This window comes from Squalius cephalus (assembly GCF_949319135.1).
Source record: "Squalius cephalus genome assembly, chromosome: 3".
Lineage (NCBI taxonomy): Eukaryota > Metazoa > Chordata > Actinopteri > Cypriniformes > Leuciscidae > Squalius > Squalius cephalus.
The window spans coordinates 29,365,191-29,383,704 of NC_137124.1; the positions used below are offsets into that span (position 1 = coordinate 29,365,191).

Consider the following 18,514-nt stretch of genomic DNA (forward strand, 5'->3'; position numbering starts at 1 on the left):
CCTGACAAGAGTACTATTTTCAGAGGCATGTTTAGACATGAGATGTGGTGGTGGTGAACCATATGGTTTGTTTATTATGGGAACCATTTTACCCAAATCTGTACAGGTCATAGCATAAATGTCTTTCAGAGGCATTTGAACTTTGATAATCTAAAATAGGTGCTGTATCCAACTGCAGTGGCGCCAGATCGGCTTGTCAAAAACACCCCTTCACTGACAAAAAGACAAAATGAATGACAAAACTTGTCCCCAATTGTGAATGTTAAAGCACATAATATTAGACGGTAACTGAGCCACTTAAGGAAAGAGCTAAGATTGAAATCAAGGGCTGTGTTAGAAATTCTGCTGCCACTAAGACCGAATGCACAGATTCGATATACTGACAAAAATCCAATTTCTTTCTCAAATGTTTACGTTCACTTAAGACAAGACCTGTTTATGAGGATATTTTGACAATTGTGTGTGTATTTGACCATTCTAGTGCAAGACGACGCGAAAGAGCTCACGTGATCTGCACGTGATGTGCGAGCTACTGTCTGTATGTGAGAGCGTTCCAAAGCAGCAGCGCATTTCGTAGGTGTGATTGGAAAAGGACAAAAAAGCAGGAAAATATACGCCGCACCTACCGTGACCCCCCCCCCCACACACACAGTGACATCATTTATATACATTTAATGAAATACAGTGCAAACGTCCTATATGTTATATTATATTTTATAACATCCTATAATGGTTGCCTAATGCCATGTTGGTAGATTGGCACCTGTAGAATTTCCTTTTGTTGAAAGCCAAGATAAAAGTAAAAAGCTATTATTTTGTGTAGATCCATGTCCGAGGCAGTTGGACTTAACAAGCGCATTTCTTTACACACACACACGCACGCGTAATGAATTGGAAACACTCGATCTGCGCCAGTGGACGCGCACCGTTATGAATGCCTGTGCAGCAATGTGAAACAACGGCAGGCACACACGCAACTTCTACGGAAGACTGTATTCTCGTACTGTTTCGACTTTAATCTCGAAATGCTAGATTTTCTTTTTTACGGATTTCTTTCTTTCTTTTTTTTTTTCGTTGCGGTTCAGGGCTTCCGTAGGCTATTCTGATCATGCTATGACATTTTCTCGTTGTGCAGCTGGCTCTAGGCAGTATTTTCTAACCATGTCGGGGGAGTTTTATGCGTATGCGTTTTGGAATAATGTCACTTGCCAGGTCAGAGGTCATGTAAGGGGTAGACAACAGAATTTATTATACTTGACAATACGAAAATAGGAACTCCACAATGTCTCTCTTTACATTTATTTTGTCCCGATGTCGGCTTCAGCTAAGTAAAGAAATAGTTCGCCCCACACGTCCAAAATTCTTAGCACACTTTAGATAACCTTCCGCAACGAGTGCAAGGCTCTTTGGTGGAGCTCTGCTTTGAATGAAGTTCCATCGTGACAAATGAATGGACTACTTGCGGAGTGACATATAGACATGAATCAGAGGCACAAACTTACTGTCTATGGGCACAAAAAACGTTGACAGCGGTGAACGGTCATTATGTTGACCAATACCCACTTTGAGCGCGACCCGCAAAAAAAAAAAATACTGAATTGAGTTCTCTTTCGCGCTTGAATGATTTAAAATCACAGGAATCAATAAGTGGAATCAAAATGTGCGTGTCTTATCAAATCCACGGAAAACTCTTTTAGGAGGTTCTGCCCATCAGGTAAAACTTCTATTTTGGCTAATTTCTGATAACGCTTTCAGCTGCCAATAAAAGCGCAGCCATCTCAGCTCCCATAAAACATTTTACCATATTCAAATCTGCACACATTCCCCCTTAATCAGTTTAGCTCATGCTAAGAACTATTCAGATTCTGTGTGGGTCGACTAACAACTCATGAGTGGCAGCACACAAGCTGAACAGGTGGTGCTGTGACACTAGGGGAGTGGGACGGCATGAGTACTGACAGAATCACCAGCTGCGAAAGAGAAAATGAAGGCCTCAGTACCCTGTAAGCAGATAATGGCCAATCTAACCTCCTCAGAGTGCGGCAATGGCTCAGTACAGGATATGTCTTTACACGGATGTCAGAAAAATTTAGCCCTTAGTAGCTTTGCCCACAGGACATTTCCTCCTGATCATTTAGAGGTGTCAGGATAAACGGAAACACCCAGATACAAAGCCACATCTGCACTTACACTGATCAATACCTTTAAACAAACTGCTCAGAGACTGACGATTTAGGTGATTTCAGACCCAAAAGATACATAGATAGCAAATACCCAGACAGACAGACAGACAGACAGACACACACACACACACAGCCAGCAGTACTCGGAGTGTGAGCCATGATAGTGAGTTTTAGATAGGTAATTTTATTTATACTCCTCTGAGAAAAAAAAGTATGAAATAAATGGCCTGTCACACTCAGCTGATGCTGCCAAGCTGGAAACAAAGTTGCTATTACAGAGTACACGAAAATGAAATGAATAAGTGTGAGACGCCCCGGGCTGAAAGAGAGAGCAGCTCAGCCTATGAAGGCGTCCATTCCTCCCTCCTTCCCCCGTTCACTCCCTCATGACTCTGTTGAAATTCAATACACACGTACACAGACGCTCAATTCCACCACCTCAGACAATCTATTGCCTCGCTCTCCATCATTTCCTCCCCATCTCTTTTTCTCTCACCCGCCATGTTTTATGGATGCTGCTTTGCTGCATTGCAGCTTAAGGGATAGTTTAATTCTGTGGTGATCCCAAAGTCTTTCTCTCATTCTTTTCGAGTCTGGGAACCACGTCTATGATCCAGGCACCCATTTAAGGTGAAAAACAAACAGGTGTAAACCACATGCAAAAATCAGGAAATGTCAATCTGAGGAAATGAGATGTCTCATCGTCAAAATGTTCAATACAAAACACAATTTGAGTGTTTCTGATCTACTGTAGCTTCACTTTTGAGGACACAATTACTGAAATTGTCTCAAATGTTAGAAGCTAAACCTGAAGAGAAATGGGTCATAAAGAGAAAAAATATATATTTTAGGGTAGTACTTCAGGGTAAAGATAAGCCTTAGTTTATGGTAAATGAACATAAACAGCCAGTAAAGAAATCGCATGTGTATATTAGATCTGTGTATTAAAGCAGCGTAATATACAGTACCTACTGTCATAAAACAAATGAAAGAGTGCCATGTAAAACATAAAACATCACGTAAGAGTGAATTTTGCATTATAGGTCCCCTTTAAACAAAAATAGAAAAAATATTTTAATTTTAAAATTAAAAACTTTACATACACGCACCACCTTTTTTAACAACACAAGTGACTGGGAAATGCACAATTATAAAGCCAGTAAAATATGTGTGTGTGTGAGTGAGTGAGTGAGTGCGTGTAATGACAATCACTGTCCCCAATCACTCTAATGAGTGTGATGTTACATGTGTTTACACTGTCAATATTAAGCAGATGAGCTGGAAAGGAAAACAGAAACAATGAGTTTATTTAGCAGACTTTGTGCGTGTGTGAGAGCATGTGTGTGATTAGCAGACACACACCCACCAGTCCACACAAACATGCTTAAAAACAGAGAAACCCCTGGGCCAATTAAATCATAGACTGCAGTTCTTTGACTATAACACAAGCGCGCCTTTTGTTATTCTCTATCTTTTGTCAAGTGTTTGTTTTCTTTTTATCTTGTCTTTTCAATACACCATGTGTGCTGCTATGTCTATATCAGTCTTGTTCATTATTTGGCAGCGTTAAATAAGTGCTTTCAAACCAGTGCAGATAGCTGTTTTCTGAACGCTAAAAAGAATGGATGGAGATCCTCGAAGAAAGAAAGGAAGACCAATAATGGACAAAGAGAAAGGATGGACAAATGGGAAAATAATGAAAGAGTCTAACTTTTCTTTCCTTTCAGTGTATCTGATGGTGAAGACTAGCGCATGTGGCAGGCGGACAAAAGCTGACACGTGTTCCCCGCCCTTTACATTCTTGCCCTCTCCTCGTCTCCGTCCATCTTTGTTCCCTTTCTCTCTGGTTCCAAGGCCTGTGACAGGCGGACTGTCTGTGTGTGTATGTGTGCGAGGACAGCGAGATAACCGCTGCCTTCCACTGTGAAGTTGACATTCAGTTAAGAGCATGAGCTGCCAGCCCACAGCAGGCCTTTACACAATGAGCTCTAAATAACTATACGCCATTATTATTATTATAAGCTGCTATTATAATCTTCATTTGAATATTCATATATGCGGTAAATAATATTTACTCTGCATTCCAGAAGATTTCCTGAATGTTTCTTATGAGATCCATTGATTATAAAGAATGATCAATCCATCAATTGACAACTGACAATCCCTCCATTCATTCATCTGATAATCCACCACTTCTTTTTTCACTTACAGACAATCCATACATCCATACAAAATTAGGGCTGGGTAAAAGTACAGTGTGTTCACTGTACATTGTAGTTTGGTAATCCTGGTTCTTTTAGTCCAGACCAAAAAAAGAAAATGATGCATTTATTCCTGGTTCGCTAAGCGTTCACACCGTAAAACCAGCGCTAGGAATTCCTCTGTTACAAAGATCTTATGCAAGAAAATGCAGTTCCACTGCCTGTACTTAACTGTATCTTGTGACATCACGTCCTGTTTTTGGATCGTTTAGATATCTTTGGTCCATTTTGCATTCATATTTCAGTCGAATTGCACCGGAGTTTGTTTGGAAGTGCACCTTTTCAGGGGGCTCGGTGAGCTTGTTTGGAGCGCACCGAGGTTCGGATGGCAGCGTTTACACTTAATAATACTAGAGTTTGTTTTAATCTAAACCAGGGTTCACCAATCTCGGTCCTGGAGGGCCGCTGTCCTGCAGAGTTTAGCTCCAACCCCAATTAAACACACCTGAACCAGCTAATCAAGGTCTCACTAGGCATACTAGAAACTTTCAAACAGGTGTGTTGGAGCTGGTTGGAGCTAAACTCTGCAGGACAGCAGCCCTCCAGGACCGAGATTGGTGAACCCTGATCTAAACAAACCAGCCAGTTGAGAACATACCCTTAAGGTGATGATGATACACGGGGGAACTTTTTGAGCAATGTTGCTGGACAATGTTGCCGTCAACAGGCAACCAGGTGAGACACAGGGGCCACGACCGATCTAAATTATCTAGATAGAAATTTGTTGCCCATTCTCAATGGGAAAGTGCCCAAACAACATCGCTCGGCAACACTGCCCAGCAACGTTGCTCAAAAAGTAGCTAAAAAGAATTATAGGTTTGAATCAGTCTGAAACACTACCCTGTATAATTTACAACATTAGCAGAGAGAATTTTTGAGGAGAATGATTATTATTTAACAAATATACACTACAGTTCAAAGGTTTGGGGTTAGTAGTTATTTTTTTATGTTTTTGAAATTGATCTCTTTTGCTCACCAAGGTTGGATTTATTTGGTATAATATAACAAAAGTACAAATATTACAATTTCTAATAACGTTTTTTCCACTTCATAACATTTTAAAATGTGATATTTACCTGTGATGGTAAAGCTGAATTTTCAGCATTAGTCTTCACATGATCCTTCAGAAATCATTCTAATATGCTGATTTGCTGCTCATGAAACATTTCTTCTTATTATTGGGTTGCTATGAAAATGACTGGACTGAAAGACTATCCCAGTATTGAGACTCTGTATGAGCAATGTACATTGAATGAGGCTAAAAGGATTTTAAGTGACCCGTCTCATGTACTTGTACCCTGTTATTAGAACAGGTTTAAAAACTCTTTTATGCCGGTATCAATTAGACTGTATCAGGTTTTGTCGAAATGCTGGCTATTGAGCACATTACAAATTTCCCTATCAGGGACAATAAAGTATATTTCAATTTTAATTTTAATTTTAATTATCAGTGGGGAAAAGCACAGTTGTGCTGGTTAATATTTTTGTGAAAGCTGTGAATTTTTTTTTCAGGATTCTTTGAGGAACAAAAAGTTCAAAAGAACAGCATTTATTTAAAATATAAATCTTTTATTTAATTTATTTTAAAAAACTTACTGATCCCAAACTTTTAAACAGTAGTGTACCCAAATGAATCTAAATAATAAATCATATCAAGAGCTTGTGAATCAGGAAATCTGTATCAATTCCCAATTCCCAACAATTCATTCATCTCTCAAATCAACCCATTGTTTTTAAAAACAACTGTGACAATGTTTAAAACAGTGCTGTCACTGTTCTCATAGCACCTCTGAAAAGCTCACTGACCTCGCTGACAGATCACATGCAAATGAATGAAATGGTGAGCGAAGGAGTGTGACAGAGTAATAATGGAAGGCTTGCGTACCTCTGTCCCTCCAGTCTTGGCTAGGTAAATTGCACTTTTGCCACATGCATCATCCATACAGACCGGCAATAGGTGGTCTTGGGAGCCGTCACCGTCTGAGTAAAAACAGAAAAAGAGAGAGTAAGTGAGAATGGAAGGTGTAAAATGAGGTATATGATACACTAATGCATCTTTTAATTAGCTTTATAATGCTCCTGAATCCAGCATATGGAGATAACATCATGTGATCTTGAGCATGTGTAATGAAGTGTGTAGCAGCCTGGTGCGTAGCAGTTTGTCCTAGTGTCAAAATGATGTCCCTGAGTCTTTATTCCTTCATGTTTACCACTTGCATGCTTGACACAAAGCAACTATTATTTATAAGTAATATTAATAAATCGGGAAAGGAATAACATAAATCAAGAAAAAAAAAAAAAAAAAAAAAAAAGAGAACTGGAGGGAGCAGCAGTAAAAAACAAAATAGGAGATATGCATTGACATTCATAAGATCTACCACACACCAAATAGCCATGTAGATCAGACTGGCAGCCTGCGGAGAGACAGAGAAGTACATGCGCACATGCACACACACACACACACACACACACACACACGCTTTTCCATCATGGTGGAGACTTTCCACTTTCAGATTCCTGTAGTGCAACCTGTAAAGCATGATGCTCACCATGTCAGTCATGTGTTTGATAATATATAAAGGCAGCTTACTCAAATATAAAGGTATCTATATATATTAGGGTTGTCGCAGTTTATATATTACCGGTATTGACCAGTTTGAAAAATGAAAAATTTATATCATGTTATTACTGCACATACTTAATATCATAAATAATCCAGCACCAGTCACACTCCAACATAGTAGGTGGCAATATTTCAACACTGGTTACCACCCGTCATAAAACTGAAAAAAGATGTCAACGCCGTGTGTACAGTACGTAGTTACTACTGCTGCAAAAAATCACTTCAGAGGAGATGAGAGACGGAAAAAGAGACACTTTACCTGCACCTGAAAAAAAGTTAGCTCACCATTGTGGAGTTTTATAAATTCCTTAAAAAAGTCTGCAGGAAGTGCCTATCAACAGTAAGCACAAAAGGGTGCAACACCAGAACCTGTTCACCAACCTTTGCCTCCATTATCCTGCAGATATTGCCATGGTAGAGAGAGTGAGCTGCATTTACAAGTTTGCTAGCCCTGAAACAGGAAATGTTACATTAAGGTCTTGTGTTGTTAAAGCTCAGTTATCATAGCTCTGGACTTGATTCTCATGGCATTGTTTTCTTTCAGAATTTCTATAGATTACTATATTGCAACAATACTGTTTTCGTGAATCCTTTAGGCCAATGGTTCTCAACCTTTTTTGGGCCAGCGCCCCCTATCCAATATCCAGGTCCCTGATCTTCTAACAAGAATAAACACATATGAACAATTCAATTATTATTGTATATATTTGAAAAAAATATAAGTGTTTCTTAAGCCAATACTTTTTAATGGCTTGTCAACTTTCCATTCCTTTTGAATAAGAAATAATATCAAGTCGTCAAAATACAACTCGTCAAAACTCTGCGAATCACAACAAGCATATCGGTGAGAACAGCATATTCACACACCCGAACTTGACTGCACATCATATTTTTGACATTATGATACTGCTTTCAATCGTAATGCAATAGAAATGAACACAAAAAACCTGCCTAGTGCCTACCTACAACACTGACAGTGGACTTGCGGTCAGGAGTAGAGTGGCTGCGGACGAACGTTTTTGTTTTTTTTTTGAGCGCTGCTGATGTACTCTTTCACGCGCACCATAAACGCGCGTGCACACACAATATGACATCACACTCTGCGCATATGTTTTACAACATAATTTAACATATACGTAGTCCTAACACTTTTTAAATAGCCCACTTAAAGTGTTTATTACAAAAAAATGACTAAATGCTTAAAATGAATAAAAGTAAATGAACCAAAAATTTGCGTTATATATTTTAACTCGAGAATGCCCCCCTTTCAAAAATCTTGCTTCCAACGCCCCCCTTTGTTCTCTGAAAGCCCCCATTGAGAACCACTACTTTAGGCTATGATAATAATGTCGATAAAATCTGATCTTGTGACAGACCTAATATATATTTACATGTTTTAAAAGACCAATATATATACACTGTGCAATATTTTTTTTTTTTTTTTTTACAGAGAATATTGCCAAATCCCAGTGAATAAGCTGAAGGTGACAGTGTCGAGAACACAAATACAAAATATTCTTAAACGGATGTACTGTATTGTTGCAAGAAAAGAGAGATGAACACTATGGCTGTCAAAAGAATAAAAAAAAAAAATTTCTGGCCAGTCTTTAGAAACATTATAAAACATGAACAATTTGTAAATTAGTCAATTAGTTAATGTGCTATTTTTATTGTATTTAAAAATATTTAATTAATGTTTTAAGTTATCAAATTATATTTAATAGCCCTAAAACTTTTTTTTCCACCTCTATGTTTTGCCCTCCTTGCAAACCCTTTGAATTAAGACATTGTGATTGCACTTTATTTCGATAGTCCACACATTCTATACTAACTATAAGTAACTTTGCAAGTATATGTCAGTTAACTCTTATTAGAGTTACTTACAGTCAGTAGAATGTCTTTTGGGGGACCATCAACATTTACTACAGTCTACTAATACTCTAGCAACAACATGTAAACTACCAGTCATTACTTACAGTTAGTAGAATGTCTAAAGTGAACTATCGAAATAAAGTGTTCCTGACATTATGTAGTATGTTAAATAATAAAAAAATTCTTTTTGCCGGTCTCCACAGTCTAGCTGATTTCAAGGGATGTTTGTTCTATAAAACGCATATTTCACCAGCAATCAGAGTAAGTCTGCCTTTCACTCTTGAGATAGAGAATCTATGCTGGCTTTTGTTTTTTGTATCTTTAAGAGCTTTCTCTCCAAGTACATCAGCAGTGTGAGAATCAAAGCATGTGCATGCGTACTGTAGAGGACTACTGTGAGCAAGTTGCTTATTGCTGCTAATGACTACTGCTTCCTGCTATACAGTACACATGCATACGTCTATTAGCTCTAGAAACACACAACAAAAGTCCTTCACGACACACAAACACACACACACACAGAATGTCATGATGACTGGGTGTTAAATGCCACATCACATTGACTTCAAGCAAGAAAAAAAAAATGGTAAAAAAGGCCATCTCTGCCATTCGCTACCTTCCTGACTGCGCTGTAGTATTACATATCATTCAGCTAATGAATAATGCATTTGGCTGTCACGTGTAAAAAAAGAAAAGAGCAATTACCATCCTGATAGAGCAGATGGAGAATTTTGTCTAACATATGTTGTGCATTCATAATGACACGTCCATGTCAAGACTGACTACATTCTGACAGTGCATACTCATGAATTATAATTCTTTTGCACTGTAGCCTACACGTGCTGAAGGGTGCGACTCTCACAGTTCTTGCAGCTTGATCTGGATTCTGCACTTTAGTAGACCAGAATTGGATTTTAGTTGATCACTCACCCAATTTAGCGAATTATATTTTTTTTTAAAGAAAAAAGATAAATCAATAACCAAAATAATATTGTCTACAACAATACCTCTGTTAAAAAATGAATAATGCTGATAATTACATATATAGTCAGTTGACATACTGTCATCATGTCTTGCCATGGGATGAATGTAATGTCAGTTGATGGTCTACTATAGAAATACATTTTTCAAATGAGGAACAAGACAGGTATCGAAGAGTAACAGGCCAGACTCCAACCTGTATCACCAGTATGAGCACTCAACTACCACTGAACTACGGCTCCAATCCGAACTTATTAACTTGATCAAGTCAAATTGTCCCAAAGAAAAATTAATTTTGCACGTAAAAAGACACAATGTCAACACTGTTTGAAAGAGTTCAATTTTATTACAGTAATGCTTTTAATGAATCAATTTCCCCCCATTTTTTTTTTACATTTTGCACCACCGTTCAAAAGTTTGGGGTCAGTAAGTTTTTAAAGGGGGGGTGAAATGCTCATTTTCACTCAATCTCCTGTTAATCTTGAGTACCTATAGAGTAATATTGCATCCTTCATATCTCCAAAAAGTATTTTGTTTTATTATATTTTTAATTGAGAGATTGGCTGTACCGAGTCTTTCCGGAAAAAAACGAGCGGCTGAGGGCGGGCCGTGTGGGCGAAGCTAAAGCTGTGCTAACGCGCAGAGCTAGTGACAACACAGAGAGACATTTGTTCAACAGTTTTACTCACCGTCCGGTTCCAACGCACGACCGCGAACCTTTATCATTGTGACTGCTCGATCCTTAAGCATTAGACGATCTGCAAATCCATCGATCTGGGCTTTGTTTATAAAACAATCATCGTCGAAATGCAGGGAACAACAGTCTTACACAACTCCGTTTATGCTCAGGAAAACAAACTCCATCCACGGGTCCCTTAACGCTGGGTTCTTTGGGAATCTGTGCAGGGTTGTCTTGCCCTGGCAACCAAAAACACACTTCTTTGGTGACCATGACTTCCCAAAAGCCGGGCAGGGCGCTTTGATGGCGAACTGCTTTCACTCTCTTGCTCTGGTCTACGAGTGCGTGCGCGCGTGCGTCTTTCCGGGGGAAGTGCCCTTTGGACCCATATAAGGAAATTCCGCCCTCTCTTACGTGAGAGAGAGCCATACTCGAAAAAAACTTCCCGAAACTTGTGACAAACCGGAAGGACAATTTTTGGAACAAAAATACTCCTTCAAACGTACAACTTAACTTTTGAAACTTTGTCCATGTTTAGCATGGGAATCCAACTCTTTAACAGTGTAAAAAACTCAGTATGCATGAGACAGCAATTCACCCCCCCTTTAAAGAAGAATATAGTGAAATATCATTACAATTAATTTAAAGTAATGTATTCCTGTGATGGCAAAGCTAAATTTTCAGCATCATTACTCCAGTCTTCAGTGTCACATGATCCTTCAGAAATCAGTCTAATATGCTGATTTGCTGCTCAAGAAACATTTATTATTATCAGTTTAAAACAGTTGTGCTGCTTAATATCTTTGTGGAAACTGTGACACATTTGTTAGGATTCTTTGATGAGTAGAAAAACATTTATTTGAAACAGAATATGAATTAATTTAAATGTCACTTTTGATAAATTTAATTCATCCTTGCTGAATGAGAGTATTAATTAAAAAAGGTAATAACCCCAAATTTTTAATCGGTAGTGTGTCACGAAAACAGAAAGATAAACAATTAGCACAACCATTTTTTTATTCCCAAAACTACACAGATTTGGTTGGTGAATACAAACAAGTTGGTGAATATTTCATTTGTGTTAAAGTCCCCCTGTAGTCAATAATTTTATCCCTTAAAACTCATCTTTGATCAAAAATTTTCTTCATGCCTTAAAATAGCTTGAATGTAACTACACCCTTCATTTAGTATAAAAGGACCCATGAATATGCAAATTAGCCCCAATCACATGTGCTCAGATATCCACTCGGTCAACTTTACTGTAGTTAACGCTGCACAGTGGCAAGTGGAAATACTGGTTTAATTCAGCCATATATGTTTGAACCAGAAACTGATTCAGAAGAAGTGGAAGAGTGAATTGTACAGGTTCGTCTACAAGTCGATGTATTAGAATGGGAATGCGTTTTCTGTTTCTGACACATAACGTTAATTAATATAATTAGCCTTCTACTTGACTATGTTATCAATCAGCTAATGATGTGCTGCTAATGTTACACAAACCATGTTCTTGTTCACAATCTCAGAGTCAGCTGTTTCTAAAAATCAGCATCCTTAGAAAAGTTTTGAACAACTCAGAACGTCAGTGGAGAAAGGCATATAGTTCATCATGACATTGTAATCATCCCCTGCTTCAGAGCAAGATGATGTGCTAAAGCCCACCCGCATGTTGACGTGATTGTTTACAAGGAAGTTTGTGACGTAAGAAACACTGGCGATTTCAAAACGCATTTTTGAGACTGTCTTTAGATCACTGTAGTTTTTAAGGAGAAAATACTCAGCAATGGTGTTGACTTGTGAATCTGCACATGGTTTGTCTTAAAGCATATTAAAAACACCACATAGACATATAAACAACATCAAAAACTTGATTTTCACCATAGGGGTTCTTTAAAAAAAATAGTGCTGCCAATAGAATAAAATAATGTCATGATTTCCAACCAGTCTTTAAAAAGCTGAGGAATCAGTGCTGCAATTCAAGAAAAGAAAAGAACTTCACCCTTGTATTGCAAGTAAAACTAGACAAACTGAACACTTTTGAACTCTGAAATTCTATAATAATCTCCAACGCACATCAGTCCAGATTCAGACAGCCGCAGAGGAGCTGGACTATGGGCCTCAGAGCTTACATCACTGCTTGGCAGGCTTGACTAGTGGCATGATGAAATATCTGCTCTGAGATCAGTGCTGTACCATCTGAGGTGGGAGAGAGCATTAGTCCGACCTGCTTGCTAGCCAACAGGATTGCGCTTTCCTTCGTTTTTTGAGCGGATTATTCTACACCTGATTTAAACCAGACCGCAAGCCTCTTGCAGTAACTGTTTAGCTGGAGTGTTTGGAGCAGAGAGGGATGGCTGGAGAATACTAACGGAGAGAGAGAGAGCGCTAGAAGAGAGGAGATGAGAGAAGGTCACTGGGGTGTATCTTTGATCTGCCACTTAGGTGCGAGACGGAGAAGAGAGCCGTGCCATAACTGACAGGCAGGAGTGTGATCAGAATAACACCCATTTCAAATCAAACAAGCGGACCCTCCCTTCTCTCCCTCCCTCGCTCACTCACTTTCTCCATCTTCCCCACCTTCCTCCCACCTCCTTTCACTTCTCAACACAAGGTATACCTTTCACTGCACACCACATTCCTTTCATTTCGTACATTTGAAATGAGTCTTGAAATGAAGCACCTCACTTTCACGATTTCTCTCACAGCATTTCACTGTAAGTCATATTAATGTGCAAGTCTACTCGCAGGTGCCGCAAACCCAACGTTTATTTTTCTAATTAAGTACAAGTTCAAATGTTAGCGGTGAAAAGGGGATAACAAAAGCATAAATCAAGGTTGCGACTTTGATGATCAGTACAATTACACCATTTAAACAAGCCCACGTCCCCGAGGGCAAAGCCTTCAGCCGTTTATAGAAAGCGAAAAGCTGCGGGACCTGTGCTTTCAGCGCCTACTCAAGCCAGCCGAAGGTATAATGTCAGGATCTGTCCTTGGCTTCAGAGGAAGCCATTCGCTTCCCATTACCACCCACTTAATGGGAGCAGCATCACTATGATTCACCTGTATTGTGTGTGAGGGGGTGAGAATGCAGCTAAAGCCGGTGTGTATCTGTCTTTACCCTCGGTGCACATCAGCTACCGCGCTCTGTCCTGTCAAAGACAATCACCATCAGGGAGCTGCAGCTTGTTTCTCACACCAAATCATCTCATAATGACTGTACAGGCTCCTACACTCACACACTACTGTAGCTAATTGGTGCAGACAGTTTGATGCCTGCGTGTGTGTACTAGACGGAGGTGAAATGCACATGTGGTAAGGGAAGTTAAAAGCTTTGAAGGTAACCAAAGAACAGGTGAAAAACAGGAGAGAAGGATGGAAAAGGACAAAGCCGAGAGAGATGTTGATCATCGGGGTTTGGCAGAGATCTTTGCAGTCCTGTCTCCAGGAGCGCCTCACACTAATCAAACAAAGCCTTTTTCTGTGTGAGCCATATTATTGACTCGGGCACGACACACATCGCGCACATACATGTAGACTAGAGCTCGTCTCACATGCATGTCTCTTTCCATCCCCAACATCATTTATCATCCTAAATCACAGTCTACAGCTCATTCTCTCTCTCTTTATACCTATCCACTCCCCCAACCTCTTGCTTTGCATCCCTTACCGTCACTGTGACATCATTTCTGTGAAGCGGTAAAGGTCATAAGATGATACATCTCAAAGGTTTTAGATGTCATAATCATAGGTCAGCTTACAAAGGCCACGCATGTCCCAAGCTCCTGCTTACCAGAACACAGTCTAACATAGATTTCACCTACACATGACACCAAACAGATTATTAAGTGAGGTTATATTTCAGGGTTTCATTTACAATGGGGAGCTTATTAAAAACTGTTGTCAAAAATACCCCCCTTGAAAATACTGCAATATTTTTGGGTTAGATTTCCAGCTGGAGTCTAGTATGCTAACCAGTGTTAACTTGGTGTCATTGAGATCATTTTATAGTTTATATTAATATTTTAAAGTATATTAAAATTAATTTAAAATAATCATATACAAACATGTTTATATATTTATATTTTCTGTTTTCATTTTGGTTTTAGTAATTTTGTTTTTGTTATTTTTATTTAAAAAAAACATGTTTATATGTCAGATTCTGAGTCTGTTCTCTTGTCTTGTATTGTTTGATTTCTCTTCAAGTGTTTGCTGTTAGTTTGTAAATTGGTTCAGTTCTCCTCCATTCCCTGTCTGTTTGTTTCTATGGTTACAGATTGATTTGAGTTCTCGGTTCAGCTGTCTTGCATTGTTGTTGTTTAACATCAGTGTGTTTCTGGTTGTGTTCTCTTCTATTGTATAAGAATATACTCTTTAGTGTTATTCTCCAGTTTAATATTTTGATTCTTGGATTAAAGACCTGTTTCAGTATCTCCTTCTTCGTGCGCTTCATTACAGCCACCGACCGTGACAATATAGTTTTTAAGTTAGATATTTTAGTACATCAAGTTAAAAGAAAATGAGAAATTTTGCCTTGGCAATTATTTATTTCATTTTATTTCAGTTAACATATTTTTTTTCCCAAGTAATGAAAATGTTTTTATTACAGTTTTAGTTAACTTTAATGACCCTGATGCCAACAGTCCTCAAAAAGGCATCATAACATTGACTGATTGTGAGTTTAATGGGAAAAAAAACCCATCCTGCTTAAAACTATCATCCTTTGAAGCTCTTTGCTCAGTAAACACCATAACAGCTTGAAGTGACATTTTCCAAAATGACAAAAGAAAGAGTACAGAGAAAACAGATTAAAGAGTGCAGTGAAGGGCTCTTGTTTGGTCAGATAAGTTAGCTTTGAATATAAAGGCCAAGCCCCTGAGATGCAGCTCAGTTGAACACATTCAATCTTTTAGGTCATTTCACTTTGCTTATCAATCATTTATGCTATGTGTGATTTCACTGCCGGTGTCATCCCAGCTATCAGTGGGATGCTTTTGGAAAGGGGAAATTTGTATTGTTAATATTTAATAGGATCCCACAGGAGCTTATATTCAATTTGGCACCATGTGTGTGCGTTGAATTTATGTGTTGTGCATGTATTGCCGTTAAAGACTCAGGGCTACTTTCAGATTCTGAACTGAATCAGAATTGAACATATTATGCATGAATTATCCCAGAAATCACAGCCAGTTTTTTGGTCGTATCGGAGTGAATGCATGTAATGCCACATCTAAACACAACACAAACAGAGATCTGCTACTACTCACCGAAGTCTACGAAAGCAGACTGACCCACTTTCATTGCATTCTCCGGTGCTTTTCCAAGTAGGCTTCTAATGAAGTTCCCGTCCTAATGAACAGAAAGATTTAACAGGATTAAAACACACACTTTCATTTCCTTTAAAAAGTACATTTCCTTTCATGCAGAGCTTACAACTGTAGAAAAAAAACCCTTGTGCTTCAGCAGCAGGAACAAAATTCCTCTAATTTCTAAAGTGTCAGCGGAGCTGTCGGAACTGAGCTTATAATTTAGTGCATCTGAAAAGCACAGCCGCTGTGGGCATGATGGTGAAGAAGCCCAGACTGACACGGGTGGGGGAGAGTTGCTTGGAGTCTGCACTGCCCGATGGACAGTACGAGACAATGCAGCAAGACAAAACAATGTGTGGACTGACAATCTGAACAGCGAATTTAAAGGGAAGGTTACCATCTGATTGACAGGCCATGAGGCAGTGGGGCAAAGAGAGCAGAAGTAACTGACAGCAGACGTGCAGTGTAGGTGTGGACTGAAGGTGAGAGACTGGTAGGTAGCAGGGGTCACAGAATGATGGCTAATTGGAGTACAGAGAGGTCAGAGGGCAGGGTAAGGCTACTGTGCACATTGATTAGCCCATGTAAGCCAAAGCACAGCATGGCACCGGTGATCAAAGCGAGTCCGGGAAAAACCCGCTAAGACAGGAGCTTCTGAAAAGCCTGAGAGACTGTATGCTGAACAGAGGCCTCTACAAAAAAAATCCAATACAGTGAACTGAGTGTCCACCACAATAATGTGAAGCAGACAGCAGAGAGACACATACGTTGCACAAGGACCAGATCAAAGCCACACTACTACTGAGTCATTCATTACATCAGACTACAGGTCTTACAGGGTACGGACAGAGAAAAGAGTTGAAAGAGCATGTCAGAATGAATGAACACAACTACATAGTTTTTATGTTGTTTATGTTTATGTGCTTTTACAATGCATGTAAATGCAAATCTGAACAATTTATAAAGAATACATAAATGCTTGTCAGCTCCGGGAGAGAGTGAGACAGATAAACACATCATGTATCATAGCGTACATGTTTTAAACACTTAAATAGACAAATTACAAAGTAGTAAAAATGTGTATGACGGCAACATTTTTCGATTGTGCTGCACTCAAGGTTTTAAACATTTAACGAGATATATCAAATAGTAGAAAATGAGCATGATGCAGTATTTTAGTTGATATTACTCCTGGCAGGCTCTGATTAAGAGACGCATAGAGGCAATATTAGATTTTCGATCGTGCTGTGCTCATTTCATTAAAGAGTTTACACTCATTGACTTCACAGTCATTATAGCATAACGATTTTAGTGGTTTATGTAAAATATCATGCTATGCTTTTCACTGGCTCACCTGTTATCCATCAAACATGAGTTGTGACTGTATCTACCGAATATTTATCCGATTATTTGGTAGAATTCATTATTCGTCTTGTTTTCAATGCTGCCCTGCGCATTTAATTTATAAAATTGCTTTGCTACTGAATTACTACATAATATTTCTCAGCAACACAATTAAACTCACAGTTTTACAGTTAGAGAGACGTGTAGAGTAGTGAGATGCTGCACAGACAGGTAATTCACATATGCACAATCTCTTTATTTCTCTTGATAATTCTTTGAGATTAAATGTTAATAATTAATTAAAGGTACACTATGTCTACATTCACACTGCAAGCCTTAAAGGGAATGAAAAAATGAAAATTCTTTCATTAATTACTCGCCCTCATGTCGTTCCCAACTCGTAAGACTTTCGTTCATCTACTGAACACACACAAACATTTTTGATGAAATCTGAGAATCCATATGAATTGAGTGGTTTAGTCCAATATTCGATCGCTTTTCTATGATGAACAGATTTGAATTTAGGCTTTTATTCACATATAAACATTCATCAACTCAAACATCAGCTGTGGTAAACAGAAGCTCAAACATGCTTGCTGGATGCGCGAGAAGTCTGCTGGCAAAAAAAGAACAGAGCTAGCAAAAAAAATAAGAATCAACACTGGTTTAGCTTTTTAGAGATGGTGAGAGCTGAGGGATTTGAAAGCGATAGAGAGTTGCTGTTGGTGAGCAAGGTATTTGCCCATGAGTAAGGCAATTTATTGAACAGATAAATTGCCATATGTAGCTCTCTAACAGAGTTCATAGTAAAGCAGTATCTATTGTGCCGGGTCATTTCATTATGGTTGTTGTAGCGCTACGCTGGAATTTAATTTTCAAGGAAGTACCGTGTCTATCAATGGGTAAAGCTACAGTACTGTTTTGAGCTGTCAGCTTGAAATCCTTTCCATCAAAACTGGTTATCTCTGAAGCCTAGTAGTGAATGTTTTGTGAGCAGTGGGATAATCTTCATCCACACTGTCATGAAGAGCTGAAGTACAAAACAAAACAATGGGTGCATCTGAATCAACACTCAAGCTTCCTAGGTCTTGAATCAGTATGTTGTGTACACAAATTCAGGCACTGGTAAGGACAGGCTCACTACACATTGACGGCTTATTTCCAATGACATGACAACGTCCTCATTGTACAACATCACTACTGGTATTTATGAACAACAGCAGAACTAATATCTTTTTTATATAATTTTTTAATGCTATTTAAAAGTA

The 18,514-nt window shown here is 38.7% G+C and overlaps 1 protein-coding gene across 1 annotated transcript in view; it reads right to left on the reverse strand.

Annotated features, from left to right (window-relative positions):
* The window catches only part of itfg1 (integrin alpha FG-GAP repeat containing 1), a 144,008-nt gene that overhangs the window by 75,756 nt on the left and 49,738 nt on the right, over window positions 1-18,514 (reverse strand). The window contains exons 8-9 of the mRNA XM_079867062.1: window positions 15,861-15,942; window positions 6,330-6,424 (exon numbers count right to left, since the gene is read on the reverse strand). Of these exons, the coding sequence (XP_079723188.1) occupies window positions 6,330-6,424; window positions 15,861-15,942 (177 nt within the window). The remainder of the gene's footprint in view (window positions 1-6,329; window positions 6,425-15,860; window positions 15,943-18,514) is intronic.